Genomic DNA, 27,612 nt, shown 5'->3' on the forward strand with positions numbered 1-27,612 from the left:
CTGATTGCTAAGAGAATTCTACATTGATTTAAATAGGAATCAGATGGGGACTAGCATCCAGTTTTAATTAACTCAAATTTATATAATTTGAATTTCTTAACAAGATTCTACTGCAATAGTCATAAATTTGTAAGAAATTCTAATAAATTCATAAATTCAATCTTCCTTACACACCGGTGATTCAATCAAAAAATACACTTACGTAAAACCAGATAACCGGAGTGGTTAGTATTCGGGTCGCAAACGTTTTCGTAGCCTCTTCTAGGCTCTTCTTCAGGCTTAGTACTAATAAATTCGAATATATTCCTTTTTGAAAGAACCGAGTTTCGAATTCCGTCACGTGAAAACGTTCCAACATATTTTTTAAACGAAACGATCGCCGTTCTGTGTAGCGCGCATGCGCTTCGAAGCGGCGATGATGTTAATGTTTAAAAATTATCTTCCAGCAGTAACTGCCACGCTGCTGAAAGGGCCAACTCGTCTTTAAAATTGATGCACGTGGTGTTACATCCTGCTCTGTATATTTCCGTAGCTTCCAATAATTTGAGATGTTCCGGGTGGTTAGTGGTGAGGATAATGCGAGCTGCAGTAAAGTCCGCCGTGACTTTTTGATCGGTGGCATATGTTGAGCGAGCTGTTGTGAGCCTTTTGTGTGCTATGTCCGCCTTATGTTCTTTAATCCTTATCCCCATTGTACGTTTGGTGGAGCCAATGTAGACCATATCTCTGTCAAATCTGTGGTCTCTGAGGGGGATGGTGTATATTCCCGGTAGTCTGATTGGGTTCGGAGGATCTTTTCCGTTACGGAGTATTTGGAAAATGGTCTGGCATCTTCTGTAGGCTATACGGACTTGACGTTTTTTGGATATCGTAGCATATATCAATTTTAATCGTGGGTTAAAAGTGATAGGGATCCTTTCAGTATTGTTTTCTTGAATATTTAAGTGCCTTTCTGTCTGATTGTTACACTGTTTCTGGCACTTTCTGTACTTTCTACATAGTCCCCTTATCAGGTTGGTGTATCCGTGTTCTACCGCTATTTCGTTTATATGTTTGATCTCCTGATTTAGTGACTGGTGAGAGGAGGAGTACGTAAAGGCCCTACTAACCAATGCTCTAAAGGCCGCTATTTTATACTGAAATGGGTCACATGATCCCATCGGAATATACATGGAGGCAGTATCAGTTTTGCGATACACCGAAGTGTGTATGTTTGGCCCTTCCAAAGCGATATCTATATCCAAGAAATGGATTTTAGAGTTACTATGCTGCTCCACCTCAATTACCAGACCGTACGGATTTTTGTTCATCGCTTTAATAAATTGATCTATATTCGGTTCCGTCTTCCACAGGATGATGACGTCATCAATGTATCGTTTATAGAGCAGTATGTCGGGTAGGAAGGTAGGAAGAGTGATGTTTTCCAAACGTCTGACCACCATTTCGCACAGATCCCCCGACACCGGGCTCCCCATAGGAACACCCTTATTTTGCATGTAAATAATCCCATTGAATTGAAAAACCGAGCTATAACAAATCAAGTGTGCCAGCTCCAGAACCTCTCGGTGTAGTGATGTATCGTTGACCTTAGAGAACAGGAAGTCTCTTAGTGCGCAGAAGCACGGAGGTAGCTCAATGGAGGGATATAATGATCTAATGAGATGGATGTGCTTGAATCGGGCTATCAGAAGTACCAAGAAATCTCTATTCTCCGCCATGACAAAACTTATATCCACGGAGAATGAGTTGTTCTAACAGCATCCAAGTGTGTTGTCCATTGAAAACGCTAAACTCTTCAACATCCAACATAGATTGAGCTGCAACTTGAGAGAAAGATATAACAAAAAAGTGCAGTGGATTTTGCGCTTCCAAATTCCCAAAAGGTCTAAACAAAACCACTATCCTTTCGTGGTATGGGACGACATTCAAGTACCATCGTTTGTCAAGGAAATCCTAGCTTTTGGACTGTCATACGCTCCGCCACCTTCGGAAAAAACGGCTACAAGATCTTACATTCCGGATATGGAGATCATCTTAAAAGGACTTCCGGAGAAACAAAGGGAATATTATAGATGGATGGCAACCTTTAAGTTAAGACAGACCAAAGAATCAGCCGAAGTTTATTCCCTCCGCGATAAATTACGGAGAACGTCAAGATGGTTACGTCACAATCGTATCACATTGGTCAGAGCAGACAAGGACAAAAGATTAGTATTGATGAAACGTGATACCTATGAGAGGCACTTGAATGAATACATCAGAGAGACCCAATGTACAGAGGTCCAAGAGGATTATATTGATAAGCTACAATCCAGGGTGAAACGGTTAGCCAACTCGAAGCTCGCCAGCAAGCTAAATTTAAAGAATATTATCGTGGATGCCCCCGACGCTCCTAAATTGTTCGCCTTTGCTAAGACACACAAACAGGAGCAGAAGCTAAGACCGGTAGTAGACAAGGCCAGGGCCCCAACTCAAATATTAGAGAAAGCCACACACAACTTGCTCACCGCGCACCTAGAGGATTACGAGTTTACCATATCCAACTCCATTGAACTGATACAACAGCTTAAAACTCTCTCCTCCCCAGTCTATGCTACAGTATTGGACTTCAGATCATTATATCCCTCCATTGAGCTACCTCCGTGCTTCTGCGCACTAAGAGACTTCCTGTTCTCTAAGGTCAACGATACATCACTACACCGAGAGGTTCTGGAGCTGGCACACTTGATTTGTTATAGCTCGGTTTTTCAATTCAATGGGATTATTTACATGCAAAATAAGGGTGTTCCTATGGGGAGCCCGGTGTCGGGGGATCTGTGCGAAATGGTGGTCAGACGTTTGGAAAACATCACTCTTCCTACCTTCCTACCCGACATACTGCTCTATAAACGATACATTGATGACGTCATCATCCTGTGGAAGACGGAACCGAATATAGATCAATTTATTAAAGCGATGAACAAAAATCCGTACGGTCTGGTAATTGAGGTGGAGCAGCATAGTAACTCTAAAATCCATTTCTTGGATATAGATATAGCTTTGGAAGGGCCAAACATACACACTTCGGTGTATCGCAAAACTGATACTGCCTCCATGTATATTCCGATGGGATCATGTGACCCATTTCAGTATAAAATAGCGGCCTTTAGAGCATTGGTTAGGAGGGCCTTTACGCACTCCTCCTCTCACCAGGCACTAAATCAGGAGATCAAACGTATAAACGAAATAGCGGTAGAACACGGATACACCAACCTGATAAGGGGACTATGTAGAAAGTACAGAAAGTGCCAGAAACAGTGTAACAATCAGACAGAAAGGCACTTAAATATTCAAGAAAACAATACTGAAAGGATCCCTATCACTTTTAACCCACGATTAAAATCGATATATGCTACGATATCCAAAAAACGTCAAGTCCGTATAGCCTACAGAAGATGCCAGACCATTTTCCAAATACTCCGTAACGGAAAAGATCCTCCGAACCCAATCAGACTACCGGGAATATACACCATCCCCCTCAGAGACCACAGATTTGACAGAGATATGGTCTACATTGGCTCCACCAAACGTACAATGGGGATAAGGATTAAAGAACATAAGGCGGACATAGCACACAAAAGGCTCACAACAGCTCTCTCAACATATGCCACCGATCAAGAAGTCACGGCGGACTTTACTGCAGCTCGCATTATCCTCACCACTAACCACCCGGAACATCTCAAATTATTGGAAGCTATGGAAATATACAGAGCAGGATGTAACACCACGTGCATCAATTTTAAAGACGAGTTGGCCCTTTCAGCAGCGTGGCAGTTACTGCTGGAAGATAATTTTTAAACATTAACATCATCGCCGCTTCGAAGCGCATGCGCGCTACACAGAACGGCGATCGTTTCGTTTAAAAAATATGTTGGAACGTTTTCACGTGACGGAATTCGAAACTCGGTTCTTTCAAAAAGGAATATATTCGAATTTATTACTACTAAGCCTGAAGAAGAGCCTAGAAGAGGCTACGAAAACGTTTGCGACCCGAATACTAACCACTCCGGTTATCTGGTTTTACGTAAGTGTATTTTTTGATCAAATTCATAAATATTAGAAATTTTATTCAACTATAATGTGTGTAGGGTTTGGAATCGCTAGGCGAGCGATTTCCGCCCTGGTTTATTATAACAAACTTTCATAACGGAAAAGCCGTTAGAATCGGCCGTTAGAAACGACCGTTAGAAGAAGCGTTGAGTTTCAAGTCGATGACAGACGGACGATTGGCTGGCGGGGAATGACCGTTGGCAGCCGTTGTGGAAACATTCAAATTTGATTGGCGGACGATTCGAACGTTGGACACTATTTAAGCAGTAGTTTCAGCGGGAACAGGTATCGTATTGGGATCGGCTCAGCTCGTATCGGGGAGATCGGATCGGATTAGGGATCGTCGTTATCGAAGTGCTAACTAACTCTCTCGTTGGACGCTACGGAAATCTGGGGAAAGTAACTCCAGTAGTTTAGTACGAACTTGTTCCTGACTCGGAGGTTTTGTTAATTACAAGTCTGTTTGATCGTAAGGAGTTCTTTCAACGAATTTGTACGGGAATAGTCGGTTGTTGTTGGATCAGTGTTTGTGCATATTTAATTGTGACTCTAACCTGTATTATTTTGTACATTTATATTGTAAATATAAACTTTGTGTTTCGTCAAACCGACTGAGTGGTTATTTTGAACATTATGTGCATATCGCATTCAAGTAAATACAGTAATAAATCTTCCAGTTACACATTTTTCAATTGTTTTAAAAATTCGTTGCTGTTAGTCAATAAAACCAGTATTTCTACTAATTGTAGTTACCCTGCTTAATATTATCAATCAGTTATCATCAGTGTAGGTGAGTCTCAGTGATTGTAATAAGTGAAGTAATAATAAGTGAGTCTCAGTGTGTGTGTGTTTCATACATTATATGAAAACATCTTAATTACATTATTCAAATTTTAAAATATGAATGAATGTGATCCTGAACAAGTTTTAACCAAGTTAATTTTCTTATCTAATCTTAATAGAATTCCTGAATGCCAATTATTTAATTTACAAATTTTAAACTAAAATTAATTCCTATAACTTAAAGCAAAATAAATTATTACTGAATAACATTGTTATTTATTAATACTATATTTTGGTTTTAATTATGTATATTTTATATAATTATAATTTATTTTCTAAATGCATGCATAGATATCTATATCGTGAGACGATTTTTTACAAGATACGTGTTGGTAACAGGTTCGTTTTTTATGTTGTGAGTGTAGTAAGTTCCTGGTGTTTGTAAAGAGTTGAACATTATTATAGTATGTAAAGTTAATATATATTATGATGCTTCTGCATTGAATACTATTCTTTGAAAATCATTACTACTACTGATTTTTGATTAATCCTTAATGTAAATAATATTAATAATAATTTTTATGATGTCAATCTTAAACTGTTTTAGATAAATGGAAAGTAAAAAACACTATCAAAAATTTAATAATGAAGAAATGGACAATGAGGACTCCCTGGGGACATCAAATTCAGCTTATTTGGATATTAATTCTCAAAATAAGGCTTCAAAACCAAACTCGGTTACCATAGCTAATGGAAATGAATCAAATTTTCGTGAAGTACTTGTAGATGATTACGAGGACGGAAAAGTTACTGTCACAATACCTGATCCAGCTGAGAATGAAACTGTGGAGAAAGAAATGATTGGGTAATAATTTATAATTTTTTTTATAAAAAGTTTTATTATTGGAATGTCATATATTAAATGTAATGTAATATACAACCCCACTTGCAATGAATTTTGTTCATCTATAAAAACTTAAAATAATTTGTAGTACAATGCACAAATGTTTTTTTTTTTTCTTAACAAAAAGTAATTTATTATAAAGATAAGTGTTTATACAAACAGATCAGGAGCTCAGATTTCAGGAAAATGTGTTCCTATTAAAATATTTAATTTATGATCTTAACATGTTGCAATATGTTAAGATTCTGTAATCACTAGTGATGGAATGATACCAAAATTTTTCCAGATTCCGATTTTTTAAAATACTTTCTAAAGTTCATTTTAGTTCAGAAAAATTAATGATTTTCATTACAAGCACAGTACATTAATTAATTAACATCAAACTTTAAGAATTGATTCTGGATTTCCCAAACATTTTCCGTCTTTCGAAAGAAACATGAAAATTCTCCATTTATATGTTGATATGCATTCTTTTATTATGTACTACAAAATAATTTGTAATCTTATTTCAGATAAAGTTAATATTGCAACACTATTCCCCAAGAAATCACAGCCAATTTCCTTTTACTCAATGAACTATCACATCATGTCATGTAGGGTTGCCATCTTTGGAAACTGCTTTGTTGGCTGACACAATGATCGGGGGATGGAATAGTAACACATCACTCAATAAGTCTCCAGTCTAACTAAGAAAAACAATTTTTTTTTTTTTAGAAATTTGACTTTATTCATCAACATACTCCAACACTCCTTTAACTTTTCGATGCCTTTTTTGTAGAACGATTTGTCTTTGCTCTCAAAATAGGTCTCAGTTTCGACAATCACTTCTTTATTTGAGCCAAATTTCTTTCCCTGGAGCATCTTTTTGATGTCTGCAAAAAGCCAGTAGTTGCTGGGGACCAAATCTGGAGAGTACGGTGGGTGAGGAAGCAATTCAAAGTGTAATTCATTCAACTTAACCATCGTTTTCATTGACTTGTGACATGGGGTATTGTCTTGGTGGAACAGCACTTTTTTCTTTTGCATGTGAGGGCGTTTTTTCTTGATTTCTACACTGAATCAATCCAATAGTGCCATGTAATACTCGCTATTGATAGTTTTACCTTTCTCAAGATAGTTGATGAACAAAATACCATGCATGTCCCAAAATACGGATGCCATAACCTTGCCATTGACTTTTGAGTTTTTGGTCACTTTGGATGACTTTCACTGGCTGCTGTCCACTCAGCTGATGACCTTTTTGATTCAGGTGTGTAGTAATGGATCCATGTTTAATCCATTATCACATACCAACACAAGAAATCTTTTTTATCTCTCTTGAACAGCTCCAAACAGTGCTCTGAATTGTTGACGCATTGTTGTTTTTGGTCCAGTGTGAGCAAACATGGCACCCACTTCGAAAGCAACTGACGCAAACTGATTTTTGTGTAAAATTGTAAACATGCTACCTTCTGATATCTTTAAGGTGTCAGCTATCTTACGCAACTTCACTTTACAGTCTTTCAAAACTATTTTGTGGACTTTTTTTTTATGTCTTCCAGAACAACTGCCAATTTTGGGAAAGCAGAGCATTCAGCATCATCATGTTTAATCGACACACGAAATTCTTTTTTATCCATTGTTTTGAAAATTACAAAACTGGGGTCACTAAAACCACTGTAACCTGTAAACTAATTGTCACAATGTCATGAAATTTTTACACATATCGTTTGAAGGTTGGTACTATCCAGAAATCATATGGGTCTGTCAACAGTGTTGCCATGTGTGTCAGACCGGAGACTTATTGAGTGATGGGTTAAATGAGAAGATGCACTTTTTTCATACTCTTTGCAATGGGCATGTCTTGTAAATGATTTAACTCCATCATATTTAATACTAAATGAAGTTTGGAAAACGATGCAACGAGCCAAACAAATATCATCATTACAAGTTAACCAATTTTTAACTTAGCCGTTCACGCCAAACTTAGCCTGAACAAGTATTTTTACTCAGAACGCACATATCGCATTTAAAAATTTAATGTGTTACAACATCATCTGTGAATTATAACAAAAACTTTCCATAATTATAACGAGAAAGTTGTTTTATCATTATAAGTAAACTTACTTAATATTAAAAATAATTTTATATAATATTTCTTTAATCAAAATATTCTTTTGTTTATATTTTAAACTTTTTCTGACGCTTAAATATTTTTGCTGACTGCCAGCCTTGATTTGAAACTAGATAGCCCAATAGTTCAATTAATGTTAACTCACTTACAATTAAAATTTTAAAAAATTTTTTAAAAGCAGGCAAGTTTCTAAAACAAAAATTAATAAAATTACTAAAAAATTAAAATAAATTTAAATTTGGTTATTTTTTGTGCGAAACAACACTAAAACAATTTTTATAGTTATATCGCAAAAGAAAAAAAGAGTTGAAATTGATTTAAAAAATTGTAATTAAGAATTAAAAAAATGCTGGCAAAAATTAAATAAATAAAAGTTATTAAAAATAATAATTAAAACTCTGATTTTTACACTGAAAGCAAAAGTAAAAATATAATCAAATCAATCAAAAATTAAAAAAATGTTTTTAAAAACCATTTAAAAGTTATTTTGAAATTTTCAAATTGTAAATTAAATTAATTTTAAAAGTTATGTTATTTGTGTGAGGTGGTGATGGAACATTTTGTTTTTAATATTTATATAAATATACAGAATATAGATTGCCAGTCGAACTGGCCCAATGCTGACTGGATGGCAATTTTAAAGTCACTGTTTCTTCCTTTAAATAGGGACAGTTAGCACTCACTGAGTGTAATCTCTCGTCACTGACTACATGAAAGAAAAGTCCACAATGACAAGCGTCATCTCGTATGTGGGCCGTTGCATACTTTCTGCTTTATCGACATGAAAGTTTCCAGTAAATTAATATTTAATTGTTAATATTGTAATTTTTAAAACTTTTAATTTTTGATTGAAACAAAAATTAATTCTATTATAAAATGTGGAAGAATCATTTTTAAGAGTTGGAAATTGTGATGAGATTTCTTGATTCCAATTCCTGGAAAATGTCCAATTTGTCCAATTTTGATTAATCATCTTGTGACTAATAATCATGGAATTGCATCACCTTTTCACTTAATAAGAGTTGCAAAGTGTTGAGGCATGGAAGATACAAACTTATGCATCAACTGCATGGGAATTTTTTCCCATTCTTTTCTTAAATACATGTAATTGTTCTAACACATGAGGACAGTGTTGAGTCATCTTTCTTAGAAAATGTATGATATTTTTTAAATCAGACAGGTCCAGGCTCGATGCTGGCCATGGGAATGCATGTATATGATTAGACTACAGCCAGGCTTTGGTTTTCCTAGCATTGTGCGGACAGATGTCATGCTGAAAAATACAGGCTCGTCTTTGGAAAAGTTTACATTTTGATTCATGTAGATGTTGATGAAGAATTAGAATATAGGCTTCAGAGTTCACAGCATCATAGAAATGTAAATCTCCAACTCCTCCTGCACTCATGCATCCTTTGGGGATGCATGAGTGCAGGAGGAGTTGGAGATTAGAGACTGTTGCTTCTGGAGTTGTCTTTAATACTGTGCTGGATTATTAGCTTCATCTTTAACACAAATGACTTTCTTGCCTATATTACCATTGTTTACATGAAATGTTGATTCATCTGATTTTAGTATTTTCTTCTAACCAATGTTTGTCCACTTCAAATGAGTTCTGACCCAAGCTAAATGTCTGTACTTGCATGATTCATTTATGAGAGGTTTCCTTTGGATTTATACAATCTGTATTTGCATCATTGGATATATCTCCACACTGTGCATTCAAATAATGGGATATTAAGGTATTCCCTTTTCTACTTTGTCAAATCATCTATGCAAACTTGCCTGTTTTGAAAAATATAGTGCTGAAAGGACCATAGTTATCTAGAGTTAGTGGTAGTTTTCTTCCTAAAGCTTTTCCTAGACAAGTGTCTCTTTTCTCAAAAACATTTTATGATTCCCTGGACTGTAGACTGAGATATCTGTACATCCCATGCAATACTGCATTGAGAGATTCCTTCTTTATACTTCTGGGTAATAATTTTCCTGATTGGTTCCAGTACTGCCTTACCTCTTGCCATTTTTTAGACATTAATATGAACTGCTAAAGGTAATTTGCCTTTTATAAGCAAGATGTATGAGAAGATGTATAAAAACAGAAATTCCAGAAAATTATCCTCAAAATTCTTTCTGAATGAACTTCATTGCAGTGTGTTGTCAAGCAGTAGCAAGATTTGCACAGCTATGATGATACATTTCCTATACAGTTTAGATATTATCTCAAACATTGTTTTTTCCTTTATTTCTTTTATTTTATTTTCATCAGCAATTTATTGTAGGTGTAATTAAGTTATAAAATAAATGGAATGCAAAAATAAATGCAAATTTATGTTCCCAGGTTTCATACACCTGCATAGTACAATTATTACAAAATTTCTCAGGATTTATCATTAGATTACTATTATAATTTTGATCACATCAAATTTACAGTATTGAACATTTTATGATAGTTTGTGTCTCTAAACAAATAATCCTCACACATAAAAGTTGTTTTTAACACTATGATATAATTGAAAATGTTTGGTCTTTGCTAGAAAAAACCAATCTTCTTGTATGGTTTGTTCACAGCACATTCTTATAATTAACATTCGATAGCTTTCTATTAAATGAGGATCTTGAGACAGCCGTAGAAAAGAGAAACCGTGTCAATCTAGTAAATTTTTCAATGCCAACGACCAATTGTATGTAGAATTGTCCATCATTGAACACAATTTACACAGTTTATTATATGCTAATTTAACATAACTTTTATCATCTAATTATTACTGATATTCTAGAAACATCAAATTCCAAACATAACATGTATGCTGGAATTTTATGGTTTAACATAAAAATTTATTGAAGATATAAAGCAAGGACAGTTTTCAGCTTATCGTAATAAGTAATTGCCCATACAGGAGCAGCATAAAGTAATATAGAAGAAATCAAACAAAATAACTTTACACAGATATAGACAGAATTAAGTCTAGCTCTCGAAAGAATAGGCCATACTGAACCCATTGCCATTTTAGCCTTACATATATTATAATTTTTGGCTTGTAAAAATTGTCCAGAAGACAAAAATAATACTTCCAAGTATAAGTAATTTGAGACGATCTGTAAAGGCTGATTATTAAAAAACCATTTCTCTCTGGGTGATCGTTTGCCACCCTTCTTGAATACCAATACTTTTGTTTTAGAAACATTTATAGTTAATCCATAGTCACAGCAAAATTTCTCCAGAATTGCAGTTTTATTTTGTAACATTTTGTGGAGTATCAGCAAGAATTAATGTCATCAGCATACATTAATACATGTAACTCAATTTGATCAGAGAGAGAAATCCCAGTTAAGTTAGATATAGCAAGTTGAACTATCAGACCATTAATGTACAAATTAAACAGTAATGGGCTCAAAATTTCACCCTGCAGAACTCCAATGTCAATATCAAATGAATCATTTGTTTGTGAAACACTATGTAGTGTAATCAATCTGTCACTTGGCATTCCTTCATATCTGATATTCATTAATATTTTTAATTTTATGGGACATGATAATGTTTTCAAATAAAAAAATTTAATGATAAAAAATATATTAAAAGCATATTAAAACTAAATAAAAGTAAATGCTATTAATTTCATAAAATATTTCCTCTTATTATATGATTATCTTTAAAATTCTAACATTCTTTAAATTTTAAATGCTATAAATTCTTGTTAGATGTCATCAATATTTTGTCTGTCTGTTAAGACATTTTTATATTACAAAATAATAATGGTTATATCTATAAAAATAATTCAATTTTTAAATAAAATATTTTGGTATTTTAGTCTGTGTTTAAATTAATATTAAATAAATAAAATTTTATAAATATAAAATTTCAAGGTTAGAAAGGTATAAAAATTTTATTACTGTCATTTTAAAACAGCTGTATGCCGTATTCTAATTTTTGCTGAATGTAGGAATGTTTGTGTGTTTTTATATAATTTAAAGTTTAATTATTGTATATTATAAGTGGTAAAGTGAAAAGTAAATCAAACTTTAACATTACTTGCACTATTACCTTAAAATTTTTGCAAAAGACCCATTAAGCTCCATCTGCAGCTATATATTTCAGCAAATACCCACACCACATGTGAAAGCAGTAATGGAAATTGTTTTTTGTAATGTTTGAGTTTTGTCATTAGTTTCCACAGTTGCTTCTGTTGGCCATTTCTCATTAATGAATATCTAAGGAGGACATAACAATGTGTTTTCTACCTTTGCATCCTTTGATCTTTCCTCTGGATACTTTTTATCTGTTTCTTAAAATAAAAGAGAAGTTGAAAAGTTTCTGGTTTTAATTAACAGCAATGGAGGAAATTTCAGCAACAACAGCAACAAGAGAATCCTTAATTAATGATATCACAAAAAAATATGGCTTGTAGGAATATTATGACAAGAAGTATAGATGCAAGCAGAAGTATACTACTGTGATCAAAAAATATCGGGAATGGTTCATTTAAACTGCACACTTGCAAGAAGGTGCTTTTGTCATTTTTTTTAACATACAACTTTCATTGACATCTAGCAGCAATCTTGTATGTCATAGTCTATATTCATTTGCAAATAAATGCTTGTTTTGTGTGTAAAGAATTTTTCACTGGTGATTTTTCAAAATGCCAAGCAAAGAACATTCATTAAATTTTGTTTTCTCAACAGAATTACTGGAAAAGCCTTTGGTTGTGATAGTCTATCAAAAACAAGAGTTATTGAGTGGTACAAGATATTCAAGGATGGCAGAGAATGTGTTGAAGATGAACCACATTCTTGTAGACTATCTACTTGAATTGATGAACAACACATTGCTCAAGTCAGAGATTTGGTCTAAATGATCATCATTTAACAATTAGGGACATTATTGAACATGTTCCAATATCATTTAGATCTCATTGAGCAATTTTAAAAGATCATTTGGACTTGTGGTGCACTGCTTCTTGAGTGGTCCTGAAAATGTTGAATATTTTCTAAAATCATGTTCAAGTATCCAAGGAAATGCTTTCTCAAGATGAATCATTTTTAAAACACATTATTACAGGTGATGAAACATGGACCTATGCTTTTGACACCAAAACAGTGCAAAGATCAAGTGAATGGCACTCAAAAGGTCCAAAATCAAGACCAAAAACACCAGGTCAAAGTCAGACAAAAATCAAGGTCATGTTGTTTGTTTTCTTTGTTTGTCATGGTGCTGTTCATCACAAATTTTTTCTGACTGGCCAAACTGTCAACAAAGAATATTATTTGGGTGTTTTGCCTTGTTTGCACCAAAGCAATTCATAGAAAATGCACCTGATTTGTGGCAAGAAAGTGCATGGATTTTTCTTGTAGTTTGTGAATTTTTGGCCAAAAATTCAACAATGACACCATGTGACTTTTTCTTGTTTCCTCAACTAAAATTTTCACTTTATGGTCACTGTTTTGAGTTGATTGATGTCATAAAAACAAAAATTTGCTGAGAGTCCTGAACAGGTTTCACAAAAACAACTTTAAAGCATGTTTCAAGGATTGGAAGAAACATTGGCATAAGTGCATTGCAGTCAACCTTCCCTCTAATTTTTTTTTGTAGCTGAGCAGAACATGTACTTCTCTGAGCAAAAAAATTTTTGCTGAGCAGATACATAGACAATCTTATTTTTTTCCTTTAAAAATTAAAATAATTAATTATAAAATAAACATTAAAATTCATTTTAAAACATACTTCCATACAAAATATTATATTTTGTGAATGATTTAATGTATTTAATTGAAATATATGTAGCAATAATCATGTCACAGACAGAGTGAGAAATCAGTAAACAACAACTCAAATCAGTGTGCATTCTCACCTGCGCAGTGCAGAAATTCTCATGTGTGGCAACAATTTGAGCAGTGCGCAGCCACACAGCTTAGAGGGAACCTTGATTGCAGTGGGAGAGGATTACATTGAAAAGGGACAAAATAAATTTTGATGAATAAATTTAAATACAGGTACTCTTCACTTTACGACCTATCTGCTTAACGACCACTCGCACTTACGACCAATTGAGCTTCGACCTGCAATTCAGGGAATCCCCTTTCTCAGCTTGAGTGTTGGTCAGTGGCAAATGGTGACATGCGCACTAAGCATACTATAATAGTCTTGCTATCTGCTTTTTCAGTCAGTTTCATTCCGACAAATGATAATATGTACATGTGCATGTCTTTTTATGAATAAATTTGAAGTTTGTTGCATAATTTGTATAATTTTATAACGATCCTAAATTCCCAGCGCATGCTCCTCGCTTATTGACCAATTTGCCTAACGACATAGTCGTCGGAACGGAACTCGGTCGTAAAGTGAGGAGTACCTGTATTGTGTTTTATTGAACCATTTCTGATACTTTTTGATCATGGGTAGTTACGCCAGGAGCTTATTTTGAAAGTGATATGGTGTGAGAGGTATAAGTTTCTATGTATTATGTAATAAAACCTGTACCAAAAGTTTGGTTTATTTTTTTGACTCTATTACATAAGAGTTACATGTAATTATAAAATTGAATTTTTTTTGTAGGGAATTACAATATAAATTAAGAAGAGTTGTTGAACATTTAATATTCAGGTAAATAATCATACTTTTGTTTGAAACTTTTTTTCATTTACTAATGCACAATATTTTTTAAAGGGTGTTTGGTCTATTATTGATCATAATCGATATCAGTGTTTTACTTGCTGATTTGTTTATCACTGATAAAAGTGAAGATGAGCAGCTAGCATATGAACTTGTTGCTGTTTGTTTTGTTTGTGTATTTGTCTTAGAAGTTTGCCTTAGAATATTTGCTAAGGGGTAAATAACTAATTTGTTTATTATTTTTAATAAGTAATTCCTAATTAATTTTTAATGTTAATTATATTTTATATTATGTAATTTTTTAATATTTTTTGTTCTTTTAGTCCAAAAGAATTTTTTAGTGAATGGTTTAATTCAGTGGATTTTGTTGTTGTACTCATTTCTTTTATTGTAACTGTAACTTATACAGCCGTAGACTTTTCTTCAAATTATGGTTTTGCCAAGTAAGATACATTTTTAATTTTCCATTTTAAAATTTAATTTATTAGAAATATTAAAGTTTAGTTATTATTGTAAATATGAATCTGTCATTACTATTGAAAAAATGCTAATTAAATATTTTTCATAATTCCTATTCTTTATGAAACAGACTTTCTTCATTACTATCTTTAACTCAAGACTTTTCTAAAACTCATCTGCTATTTACTATTTAATAAATAAGGTTAGTTTTTAAGTATATTTAATGTTTCTTACCTTGAAAAAATTCTTAACTTATCTATAAATAAAGTAATGAATATTACTGTACATTTGATATATTTTGAGAATTTAAAAATTCTTATTCAGAATATATATTAATAAGTTATAAATATTTATTAATTTAGACTTATTGTTATTGGACGATTGATACGTATCGTTATGTTTGTTCGATTGTTTACGGAACGAAAGAACATTGAGAAGGGTGCTAGACATTTAGTATCCCAGAATAAAAGAAGATATCAAAAGGATGGATTTGATTTAGATCTGACTTATGTGACAGGTAGTTTTCAATTTTAATTTTTTTAAAATTTAAATACATTAACAATTGTAGAAATAATTTCTAAATTTATACAGATTTTTTCCACTTCAGTTCTATCTTTACTATAATTTTTGTGCTGCAATTTGAAAAAATTGTAAATCTATAAATTCCCATTGTCATCTGTCTGTCCTACCTTAATCTCAAGAACAGTATTAGATAAATGAAAGTTGAAACCAGATATGGAAAGCTTAGGAGCAGGAGGCCCCAATTAACTATATGTGAACTTCCATTTTGTGCTGGTAGTTCTGTTATTTCAATTCAAAAATTTTCTTCTGAAGGATCATTATTAGACAAAATGAAGTAATAAGTAGATTGAATGAAATATCAATATAATTAATTAATCTATTCTATTATAATCATAATGGAATAGATTTAGAGATGCTAAATTTATCCAATTATTATTTCAGTATCTTATTACTTTTATAAATCACTTACCTTTTATACAAAATATTTAGAACACATAACAGTAATGCTAAATTGAAATTAGATACTAAAACAATTGAATCATTTCAAAGATTATATGAATTTTTGTGTAATTTTTAAACAAAACACTACACTAACGGATGTCATTACAATTTTTCAATTTTTAGAATATGAAATAGAAAACTGTTCATAAATATATTTGGAAAGTTTTTATGAAAAATTACTTATAATTTATATCTCATAAAATATAATGTTACAAAATTTAACTGTAATAAAACTTACTTTTATTAATATAAATCTCTTCAGCTTATTTAAAAATAATTAGCAGTAATTTCGATTTGACATTAAAGCTCATTAAATAAATTTTATATCCATATCTTAAAATTTTTTTCACAAATTGTCATAATTAATAAATATGTTTAAAAAAATTTGTTAATTTTTATTAGAATACAGGTTCACTTGTGTTTTCAGAATGAAAAGTTTAAATGTTAATTTTTTCAAAATTCTGATCTCATTAACTTTGACTTTTAACATTTTAAACAAAATTATATTTTTAATATAATGAAAAATAAAATGCTACTTTCAAACACTATAATACAATTATTAGACATTCATTATTATTTAATAATTATATTGGAAAGTTCCTTTATGCACTGTACTCATATTGTTCAATGAAATGAAATGCCCATAATATATTAAAATATTCAAACATTTTATGAATTAGAATTTAAGTTATTCTCATTAATTTTCAATTTGTAATTTAAAAAATTTAATTAAAAAGATTATTTCTATTGATTGATTTCTGCCAAAGGAGGGACTAAGAAAATATTTGTCAGAAATCTTTTTTACTATTAGAAAAAAATTAAATGTAGCGATTTTATTTTGTTACATATATTTTCAATATGTTCGAATTTTTATTTTTAAGAGAGAGTGATAGCAATGTCATTTCCATCATCAGGAAAGATGTCTCTATATAGAAATCCAATAAAGGTAAATAGTTTAAAAGCTATTAAAACTTTATTTCTAATAGAAAATTTTTTGATTTAATAAAATATTTAAGTGCGATACTTATGTGATTGGAATGCTCATGAAAAGTTTTGGAATGTCAGATTAGTAAAACAAATTACAGAATTTATTTTAAAGTAATAAGAAATTACAAAATGTGTTTTGAAGCAATTTAAATGTTTTAATCATATTGGAAAAGAAATATTTATTTTGTTTACATATACACATTTCTGTTTTTACATGTAGAAACTTTTCAGAAAAATTATGTGAAAAGAAATTATTAGAGAGATACCATCCATATGGAAAAATGGAAAATTAATTTCACACCTTAAAAACTAATGAAAATAATATGGTAAATAAATTAATATAATAGATTTTTAAATAGTTTGAACACACATGTCAAAATCTTAATGTGGTTTTTGTATTTATATGCATTTTTTTTATTTTATTAACTATAATTTTTATAAGTAATTAACATATATAAAGAAAATGTCACAAATTTATAAACACAAAAATTGGACCAAAAGATATGACTTTGTAAACAATAAAAACAGCAAAGCCATTTTTGGGACTAGACTATATCTTGGAGAGTGTGAGCAACACATGCACAAATCTCGCACTTGCACCTGTTTGTAGAAACAGCCTCACATTTCATATTTTCTTTTGACCCAGTTCTTGGTTCTTGACTACCTACAAGTTTGGTTTATTTTATGTGCACATGATTTGGGTACTAAATACTCTGTGTCAAATTGTAACTCCTGACAGGTACAGTACTCCTTCATACCTCTAAGGCAGTGATTCTTAACGGGGGCCGCTGCCCCCTGGGGGTCCATAAGAAGTTTGCCGGGGGGCTGCCAAATTATGCAAAATTTCCTTCAGAATATAATAAAAAGAAAATTGATGTATAACCGAATATTGTATTGAAAAGTGAAATAAGAAAGATAAAGTTTTCCTATTTAGTTTTTTTTTTTTATTTATTTCTTCCTACATACAACTTTGTAAGTACAGAAGAAATAAATGCAAATATGCTACTTACACCGCAGTATTTACTTCTTTTGTTCCAAAGCAATTCTAAGAAACTATTAATGCTTGAAATTTTAAAAATAATTAGGAAAAATAGTAGGCTTTGAAAATTTAAATATTTTTGCCAAAGATATGCAAAATCTTTACCACAAGTTGTGGGTTCTAGTTTAGTTTTAGCATGGACTTTGGATCAATTTATCGACATGTTTTTTATTTTATTTTTTGTTAAAAATTAATGAGTTTTTGTGCTTAATTGTGAAGTTCGAATGTTATTTAAATAGATAATGAAATAATAAAGTTATGATTTACTTCTATTATATAAAAAAATAAAGCAATAATAAAAAAATCAATTTATTATAGATAATTTAACAAATATAAATTATTATTAAGAAAATGGGGGTCACAAAAAAATTATGAAATATTTGGTGGGTCACGAGTGTAAAAAGGTTAAGAACCACTGCTCTAAGGTGTGCAGCCATTGACAGCAGCACAATTTTAGAGATAAGACATAGTCTCATCAATAAAATCTAGTTATTATGCATATAACTGTCATTTTCTGATAATAAATGCATTCTTTTGCATAAGATTGTAAACCAAGTAATGAGATTCTTTCTGGCATCTTGAACAAAATTATTTGTTTTTGGCATTGTTGAAGCTTTATTAGTTTTAATAACAAATTCAGTTGTTATGATCCCATTTTAGCTAGATCATTGTACAGTTCTTGGTAATTGTTTACAGATGATCTCAGATCATGTTTAAATTGTTCAACTCATTTGACAATGGGATTGTGTGTAAGAAAATGATTTCCTGATTTACTGGCCTGTTGAATTCCTTCTTTAATTAAATTTGCAGAAATGATTTTTCAGATTTTTATTGGACTATTTTAAATCTAATAATCCAAAACAAAGTAATTTAACTAGAGATAGGTAGGGGTGGATTTAGGTTCACCCTCTTCTGGGGTTTTTTCTGAATAAAGCTGGGTAACTTGGGTAGTAAAGTTTTCAAGACATATTTTTTTGTTTTCTGCATTCTTGTCTATGGATTTCTTACCTATTAGAGGTAGACAGTTAGGTTGCCATCTCATGATATAAATTTTTGAATTTTAAATTATTAAATTTTTATTTATATTTAGACTACTCTGGAAGAGAAGAATTGACCAAAAACAATACTTGAATTTGCAGTTTATTTACTGTCAGTTGCATTTCCAGTTACACTACCCAAACTTTCATCCAATTTTTGCTTCCAGAACTATTAATGTGTCATGCTGGGGTTAAAGTGTAAGCTGGTTGTAAGCCTCGGAAGGCCATGGATGCTAAGTCAGTGCTCTGAATGACCAAGTACAGTTGTATCTAGATACATTAATTACAAGTAATCCATGGTGTACTTACACAACACAGTTTCATTATAATATTGTTTGCAAATTGTAGCAAACCTTGTATAATTTGGTACTTATACAATGCAGTTTTAATATAAGAGTTCATATGAAATATGTTTATCTTATTCAAAGATAATTGGAAGTTTGTTTAGTACCATATAATGAACTTTAAAAACAATTGCAATAAAACACTTAGCAAATTCTCATAAGTGACTTCTTGAAAATTAAGTCAGAAGAAGAATCTGAAGTTGAAAGTTATAGCTCTACCCAAAAGGTTTCAAGTGATGAAGACATCTGGCCATTGCCAAGTAAAGAATATCAGTGAAATGTTTTGGAAAATAATAGTGAAGATGACTAAAATTTATTTTTTCTGTGCAATGAAAGATTATGTATAGTTCTCTACCTTACAAATTTTAATAAGTTTGTTTTTGTTTTTAATTCATTTTTTATTAAATGAAGTTTTCTGAATTAAAAACTGTTTATTTTTTACATGATAGAAAAATTTATAATTAGAGAAAAAATTGTTTTGGAAAGTAAATCCACTCTTTATATGTAATGTGAATCCACTGACATGACAATTTTGTGAAATCTAAGTATTGTGTTATACAAGGTTACCTGTAATAGTAGTGGAAGCAAAGATTGGACAGAGGTTGAAGATACATAACTAGCAATGCAATTGCATGAGTTGTAGTTCTGCTTCAGGATGAGTTCTGCTTCAGCATGTGCAGCATGAGTTCTGCTTCAGGATGATTCTTTTCTTCCAGAGTATTCTAAATTAAAATTCAAAAATTCATTTATATTTATTAAATTTATTACAAGATGGTGACCTAACTGTCTTTTTTTTTTTAGCCAAATTACTTTGTTTTGGATTATTTATTTGACTTAAAATAGATTAAAATCTTGCAAATTATTTGGTAATTCCAATATTTTAGGTTACAGATGTTACTTTAAACTTGTGTTGAATGGAACCTCTTTATTATCATCACTATTTTCTTTGGGTACGTTTACTTCTGAGCTAATTTTACTGTCAGCTCGCTCAGCCTGTATACTTTCATCCAAGCGCCACGCTCATTGGTGTTTACTTTAGTGCTATGTGACGTCATGTTTAGCGAAATTGGTAGGCTCGGAGTGCTAGCTAGTTCATTGTCGAGCTTTGCGCTAATTCAATATGGCTGCTCCCATGAAAAAATTATTTTCTGTATAAAGTAATAAAAATGGAATTATTTTTGGAAAAATAAATGGCAGAAAGTATTTTTATTGATAAATTTCAATTATTTGTTGTATAAAATGTTTACAATGATCTTTTTTTAGTGTAAGGTTCAATAACTTTAGATAATTTTTTTCACATCTGTTTACGAAAAAAGTCAAGTTTGACTCATTATTTATGATTAAAAGTGAAGTTTACCTTATACGCGTTTGGAATCTTCAGAAATGTTATGTTCAGAACATTAAATAAATCATAAAGAAATGAACAGAATTAACAATAATCCAAAACTACATTTCGCTAAGTTCGTATACAGTCAAACCTGTTTTTATGTGGTGGATATGGACCGCATTAAAAAAAACGCATAAAAAAAATCGCACGAAACTTCACGAGTGGCTATAAAAAAAGTTTTCGCAACACAATTTAAAAAAATATTTTTTTATGCGGTGAATAGGGACCGCATAAAAAAAGTCTCACATAGAAAATAACTCATTTTAAAATTGTAGTCTTAGTTTCTAAGGAAATTACCTTCCTCTTCGCTTTGTTTTTGTCCTTATTCATTTTCACAGATTATGTCTAAACATAAAATAAAAATCCTAAAATTTTATATCTAAATAGAAAGAATAATACAGTACATTTACCTTCAATTTACGCTTTGAAATGAATCTTATCTTAATGGTCTAGGAATGTGAAAGCACTTTGAAAGTTTAATTAACGTAATTAAAACACACAAAATTTATTGACAACAGATGTCAGCACTTGACTGCATTGTCTTGTCTGTCGTCTGTTTTACATATTTTTGTCCAGGTGGTGTTTTGTTGACTTAAAAAATAAATTATATCTTTTTTTGAATATTTATGCAATAATATTGCTATAATAAGTTCATTTAGCTATAATAAGTCAACGTGAGACACGACAAAATGCACGAGACTAGTCGCCAATGATACCGCACAAATAAAAAATTGCACAAAAAAACGTACAAATAAAAAAATCACACAAAAAACCACACAAATAAAAAAAATCGCACAAAAAAAGACCGCATAAAAACAGGTTTGTCTGTACTTGAATAAATTTTCACTTACATATGGGAAATGACTTCTCAAGAAATTGTATCATTTGAATACCATTTTCTCATTACAAACTAAACTTATATGATGACAGAGTGATACTTATTTCTATTGAAATAAGCTGCTGCTTCTTTAGTTGATGTCTTAATAGCCATATGCTTTTCATCAATAGAGCCTCTAATTCTATGAAAACCAATTTGGGTATAAAAAATTCCATTATTCTTACATCATTCTGCTCTGTGATGGCCAAGAGATTATTTTTTCATTTTCATTTAACACTAAGGCAGAATTAACAACCTTATTTAAAATATTCCACACAGTCTGTCTAGACATATTAAAATGATCACCAATACCCTTAGAGAAAAGAAAGAAAAAAAAAGTTTTATATTTAATATCAATTATTTGTTGATTTTAAAGTCAGTTTAGTTACACTATGAAAGAGCAACGTCACATCCATTCACTGGGTAAAACAATTGCATTAAATATGTGTAATCTGCTATTCTCTTATATACTGCATCTAATTTCATATATTGCTTCATATAAACAAACCTGAATGATTCTTGATTTGCCAATGTTCATAGGCAGCATAAAAGCTGCTTTTAAGGAGAGAAGGAGAGAGAGGTCGTATTCCACAAGAGAATTTTTCTGTCTAAAATTGGGCTTATTTTTTTTAAAGGAGACTTTCAAAAGATTCTGTTGTAAGTCTAAGGTGCTGTTTAAAGTCAGTTGGATTATAAAAAAAGTACAATCTCTTCAATAAAAGTTTCTATCTTTTTTATTTGACCTTACTTTTCTTTTTTCTTTCATTTTTTTTCTACAATTATATCCACAATAAGATCATCCTCGTGTGATTCAAAATCAAGTACAGTAGTTTTATTTGTAATACAACATTTAAAATAGTAGCTTTGACAATATTATTTGCAGGAAACCACCATATTAACTGTTAGCGTTTGCGTTTACTTTCAAACTGGACATGCAAGCACGAATACACATGCTAATGATGTCACTTCCAGCATTCAGAAGTAGCACTATTAGCTCAAAAGTAAATGCACTCTTTGAGATTGGGAGCCTCAAGGGCAACCCTCATTATTTCATCTTAGCTAAGAGCTTTGTTGATTAGCAATTTATTAATGTTAAGAATTTTTTTTAAAAAGAATGATTTTATAGAAAAAGAAGTATGAATATTTTTTTCTTAGCTGTAAAATTAAATAGGATTTTTTTAAAAAAGGTAACTTGATTGACAAGTTTTTGTCAAACAGTGTAAAAAGAAAGTTAAATTTTTTTCCAGATTATGTTAAATTAAATCTGGAAAAATTCTGTACTGTCTAATGAAAATTAATGATGATTAAAGCTATAGTTTATTCAAAACACATTCATATTTGATGAAATAAATATTTCAATATTGCAAAATAATAATTTAAAAAATATTCTTTTAATATAGAATTTTTTCTCTACAGTGGAACCTTGCTTAACAAGCACCTCTTGTAATGAGTTATTCACATAACGAACAAAACAAATTGTAAAAAAATGACTTGCTTAAGGAGAGCGTTTCACATAAGTGACAAAAAGAGGGAAAGTTCCAGATTGTGCGCATGCTACATCAGTCTGTGTTTAGCACTCGTTCCACTAGCGTCTTAGTGTCACTTGTGATCACACATTTTTTTACATATAAACATCTACAACCATAGCCCATTATATAATAAACATGTCAAATGACATGCCAAATTCTTGGGCTAAGTAAAGGCTATAATTAAATATTAGAAATTTCTGTTTTTCAAATTTTTTTTTTTTCCTGCAAATTGAATTCACATTCCAGGTTAGTTCATTCCATGCTAGAAGAAAAGATGATGATGATTCACACTCCTTAACAATGTATATTGTATAATTTTCTTTGAATAAATGTTATACATAAAATATGAGTATTTTTTTGGCATGGAATACATTATCATATTTTACATTAATTTATATGGGGAAAATTATTTTGCATAATGAGTGTTTTGCATTACAAATAAGATTCTGGAACGAATTATGCTTGTTAAGTGAGGTTCCACTGTATTTCATAATTTATTCCATTTTATGAATTTGAAGTAAGTTTTAAGATTTGAAATGTGTGTGGTGTCATACATAAAAAAATGTAAGCAATTTTTATGAAGTAAAAAAAAAAAACTTTGCTATTATCATTTGATTCAAATGAAACTAAAGTAGAATCTGGTTATTGAGCATATTATAGCAAAAAATATATATATAATTTTAGTTAAAAAGATGTCTTAATAATGGTTTTTTCATTTGATTATAACACTAATTTATGACACATAGTTCTGCCATTTGTTAACACTGCAGAAGTTCTGTCAATACATCTTTTCATTTTATCAATTATTTTCAGTTTCATCAACTTGAATTAAAACTTAATATACTTATCATTAAATTGTTAAATTTTAACTTCATTATTTTTTCAAATATATAACAATTCAACATTTTAGAACTGTACATGTTCTTCAGAGTTAAAGGTTAACAACTAAAATATGTATTTTGTCATTGTTATATAAACAAGAGCTTTAATTTTTGTGTCTAAATGTTTAAATAATAAATTGTAGAATTAAAATCATGCATGCATCCTAGGAGTTCCATCAAAGACTTTCTTTGGTAGTGCACCCAGCATTTTGCATTGTTTTATAATACTCAGTGTTGAGTTGTTATAATAATTCTTTATAAATAGTATTAGAATCATACATAAGTTAAATAACTATAAACAAACATTTAAATGATAAATAGTAATAAAAAAGAAAAAATTAATTGCAAATAACATAGAGCAAATTAATAATAAAATAAATACACTGTGCTTAAAATTATTAAAATTTGATACCTTGTAAAATGTATAGTTTTAGATTTTTCTAGTAATGTACATAATTTCCTTCCAACTACATGTGTGTGTTTAAATTTCTCAGCAACAGTTTTTTAATCCTGTGATGAGAATGATCTCTATATGTTCCTGTTGGGACAAATGCAAAATATATCTCATCATATCAACTGCAAAAAAAAATAAAATCTCTATGTATACACTCTTTTGACTTAGCCTGCTTAAAATTTTTCATATAGTATAGTATGATGATAAAAAAAACAATGACTATTTGTAATGTTAAGTATTTTACATATATTTTTCTTTATTATTTTCAGGATGTGGCAAAATTTCTAGATACAAAACATTATGCTCATTATAAAGTTTATAATCTCTGCAGTAAGTGAAATTTGCTTTTTGTTAAATACTTTTCTTATCATAAATAGTTTTCTGATATCTTATGTATTTCTAACATGAAGCAAAATATAAAAAATTACCTTCATTTTTTTCACTCATACATTGTTTCTTTTCTTATTTACACTTTGATTTCTTTCTTGCAAATGTATCAAATTTAAATTTATAATAATTGTCATAAATATTTATTGGCATATTTCAAAGTAAGCATTAAGTTTAAGGACATAATTTAGTAGAAATTAAAAATCATCAAAATAATCATAAATTAAAAGCGCATAAACATACATATTAAATTTCTTATCTATAGTCTTACATTTGAATTATAGAAATTATTTAAAACTTCTTGTCCATTTCATTATAATTATTAGCTAGAGTAGGAGGAAATTGATGTAGAATTCTATTAGATTATGTATGGATTGTAATGTCAAATCTTGGACAAATTCTCTCCTCTCCATTTTCTGATAGGAAGAAAAGTTTACTGAAAAATATCTCCATAATTCTGTCCATTTACTTAAGTAATTGGATTCCACAAAAACAGCATATAAATGAAAATTGCATAAATATAGCCATGGAAAGAAACCAGTCTGTTCCATATTCTTGAATAGATTATTTTACTCTTACTAAAGTAGAAAAGTTTAAACTAAGATTTTTTTAATAGGTCTATATAAGGGTTTATTAATAACAAAAAAAAAATTTAAAAATTTTTCAACTGCATTAAAAGGAATTTACATAAATGGAAGGCTTACTGTATTTGGAAAAATCTCTAAATATTAAGTATTTAGTAGATTAATTTAAAATCATTATAACATTCTTGATAAAACTATAATAAGATTTTCACTTCATATCTTACTGAAATATCATTTAAATCAACATCTGAAATCATTTATATTGCTGTGGTCAGTATGCTTGTCCTCTGGATCAACAATCTTTAATCCTGTTGCAAAATTTTAAAATTTGACAAATTAAATAAAAGTTTCAAAAAAAAAAAATCTTAATATTTATCCATTAGTTCAGTGTGTGTGTGTTTTTTTTTTGAATTTGATAAATAAAGTATAATTTCCAGCTCTGTTTAAAAGAATGATATTGTCAATGAAATATTCAATATTTTGTATTTATATAAAATTAAAACTTTTAAGTCTTGCAGATTAAAATTTTTGTCACATAAAACTTATAATTTATTAGACAATGCATTTAATTAAAAAACAGGTAGTAAATACTTATGATTTAATCTAACCATTTTTTACAATTTTTTTTCACAAATATACTGTGTACAATTTTTAGTGGTGCCTGAATACTGGAAATTCAGCACCACCACTTATGAGTGTTTATATTTTATAAGTTATCTGAAATATTTAATTTTGAAATAAATTTTCATTTGTTTCTAAATTTGCATTAAATTATTACTAAATTAATAATATAACAACACAAAATTCAGAACTATACATAGGAAAAATAATTTGAATTTTGTTGCACAGGTGAAAGAACTTATGATGATTCTTATTTCCATGGATTTGTTGAGCGATTCATCATAGATGATCATAATGTTCCTTCTTTAAAGTAAGTAATTATTTTTATATAGTGTGTATTTATTAATTTAAAATATGTCTTATGCAATTAATTTAAAATATTGATTGCAATAAAAAAAATTACTTCAATACAATGCAATGATGATCTTGTAGGAGATATTATGTTTGATTATAAATTTTTAAATTAATTTAGAGATATGGTTAGATTTGTTGAAAATGTTAAAGATTGGCTGTCAAAAGATAAAGAGAATGTAATTGCTGTTCACTGCAAAGGTGGAAAAGGAAGAACTGGTACAATGATCTGTGTATGGCTTGTAGAAGCAGGACTCTTTGGAAGTGCTGAAGTATGTTTATAATTTTGTTTAAAATATTTTCAAATTTGTGATATTTTAAACAATGAATTCATTTCAAGGATATTTTAACAAACTATTATGCTTAATTAAAGCTATACATTTGCAGATAATTAAGTCAAAGAAATCATGATAGATTATTTCATTTCAAATCAAATATATTTAATAATTGTAAATTACTTTTTCTTTATTTAATGAAATTTAATTATAGTTTTAACTATTTATAAAAAAAAGTGTGTGTGTATGTGTTATATATATATATATATGTATATATATATAATTTATTAATAAGAAAATTTATTAGGCAAGTCTGGACTATTTTGGCAATAGAAGAACAGATTTAAGTGTTGGAAATAAATTTCAAGGTGTGGAAACTCCAAGTCAAGTAAGTTTAGAAAAAGAAGCCTTTTAAGCACTCTTCTTTTTTGCTACTTCTGAATTTATTTTGTTAAATTTTCATATTAAGTTATACAAGGTGGCCATAAATAATTTTACAATTTTTTACAATTACAGTAGAATCTTGTTTTAACAGATCAAGGAATAATGGATTTCTTGGAATAACAGATTTTTTTCCAGGTCCTACCAAATCAATGCAATTATACCTGCAACTTTTTTCTACCCCAAATCTATTGTAAACTTTTGTTTTTTCAACAGTTAGTTAACATTTGGGTGTTTCTGGAAATTTGTAGAGTTTGACAATGCACTTGTTACTTTTGAGATATGTACAATTGAAGAATTGTATGAAGAGAATCAGTCAACTGATACGATTGAGGAGGAGTCACCTAGTGAACAATCTGTCACTGGTCCAAGTATAGTGCCAAAATTTAGTGAGGATATTGAGTATGTCCAAGTCATGAAGACCTTCCTGACAAGTTTCAGCA

At 30.2% G+C, this 27,612-nt stretch overlaps 3 protein-coding genes across 3 annotated transcripts in view; 2 read left to right on the forward strand and 1 right to left on the reverse strand.

Annotated features, from left to right (window-relative positions):
• The window catches only part of LOC136969449 (phosphatidylinositol 3,4,5-trisphosphate 3-phosphatase TPTE2-like), a 46,796-nt gene that overhangs the window by 14,331 nt on the left and 4,853 nt on the right, over positions 1–27,612 (forward strand). Inside the window, exons 2-11 of the mRNA XM_067263604.1 lie at positions 5,480–5,737; positions 14,437–14,484; positions 14,548–14,709; positions 14,817–14,936; positions 15,315–15,469; positions 16,857–16,921; positions 24,780–24,840; positions 26,331–26,412; positions 26,575–26,725; positions 27,036–27,116. Of these exons, the coding sequence (XP_067119705.1) occupies positions 5,484–5,737; positions 14,437–14,484; positions 14,548–14,709; positions 14,817–14,936; positions 15,315–15,469; positions 16,857–16,921; positions 24,780–24,840; positions 26,331–26,412; positions 26,575–26,725; positions 27,036–27,116 (1,179 nt within the window). The 5' untranslated portion in view covers positions 5,480–5,483. The remainder of the gene's footprint in view (positions 1–5,479; positions 5,738–14,436; positions 14,485–14,547; positions 14,710–14,816; positions 14,937–15,314; positions 15,470–16,856; positions 16,922–24,779; positions 24,841–26,330; positions 26,413–26,574; positions 26,726–27,035; positions 27,117–27,612) is intronic.
• On the reverse strand, positions 429–1,718 carry LOC136969479 (uncharacterized). Its single transcript, XM_067263647.1, has one exon. It carries the CDS (start codon positions 1,716–1,718, stop codon positions 429–431), a length of 1,290 nt encoding a protein of 429 aa, XP_067119748.1.
• Positions 2,023–3,837, forward strand: LOC136969480 (uncharacterized). The gene has a single exon (XM_067263649.1). The coding sequence runs from the start codon at positions 2,023–2,025 to the stop codon at positions 3,835–3,837; it is 1,815 nt and encodes a 604-aa protein (XP_067119750.1).

This window comes from Centruroides vittatus, unplaced genomic scaffold (assembly GCF_030686945.1).
Source record: "Centruroides vittatus isolate TY-2023 unplaced genomic scaffold, ASM3068694v2 contig_1788, whole genome shotgun sequence".
NCBI classification, from domain to species: domain Eukaryota; kingdom Metazoa; phylum Arthropoda; class Arachnida; order Scorpiones; family Buthidae; genus Centruroides; species Centruroides vittatus.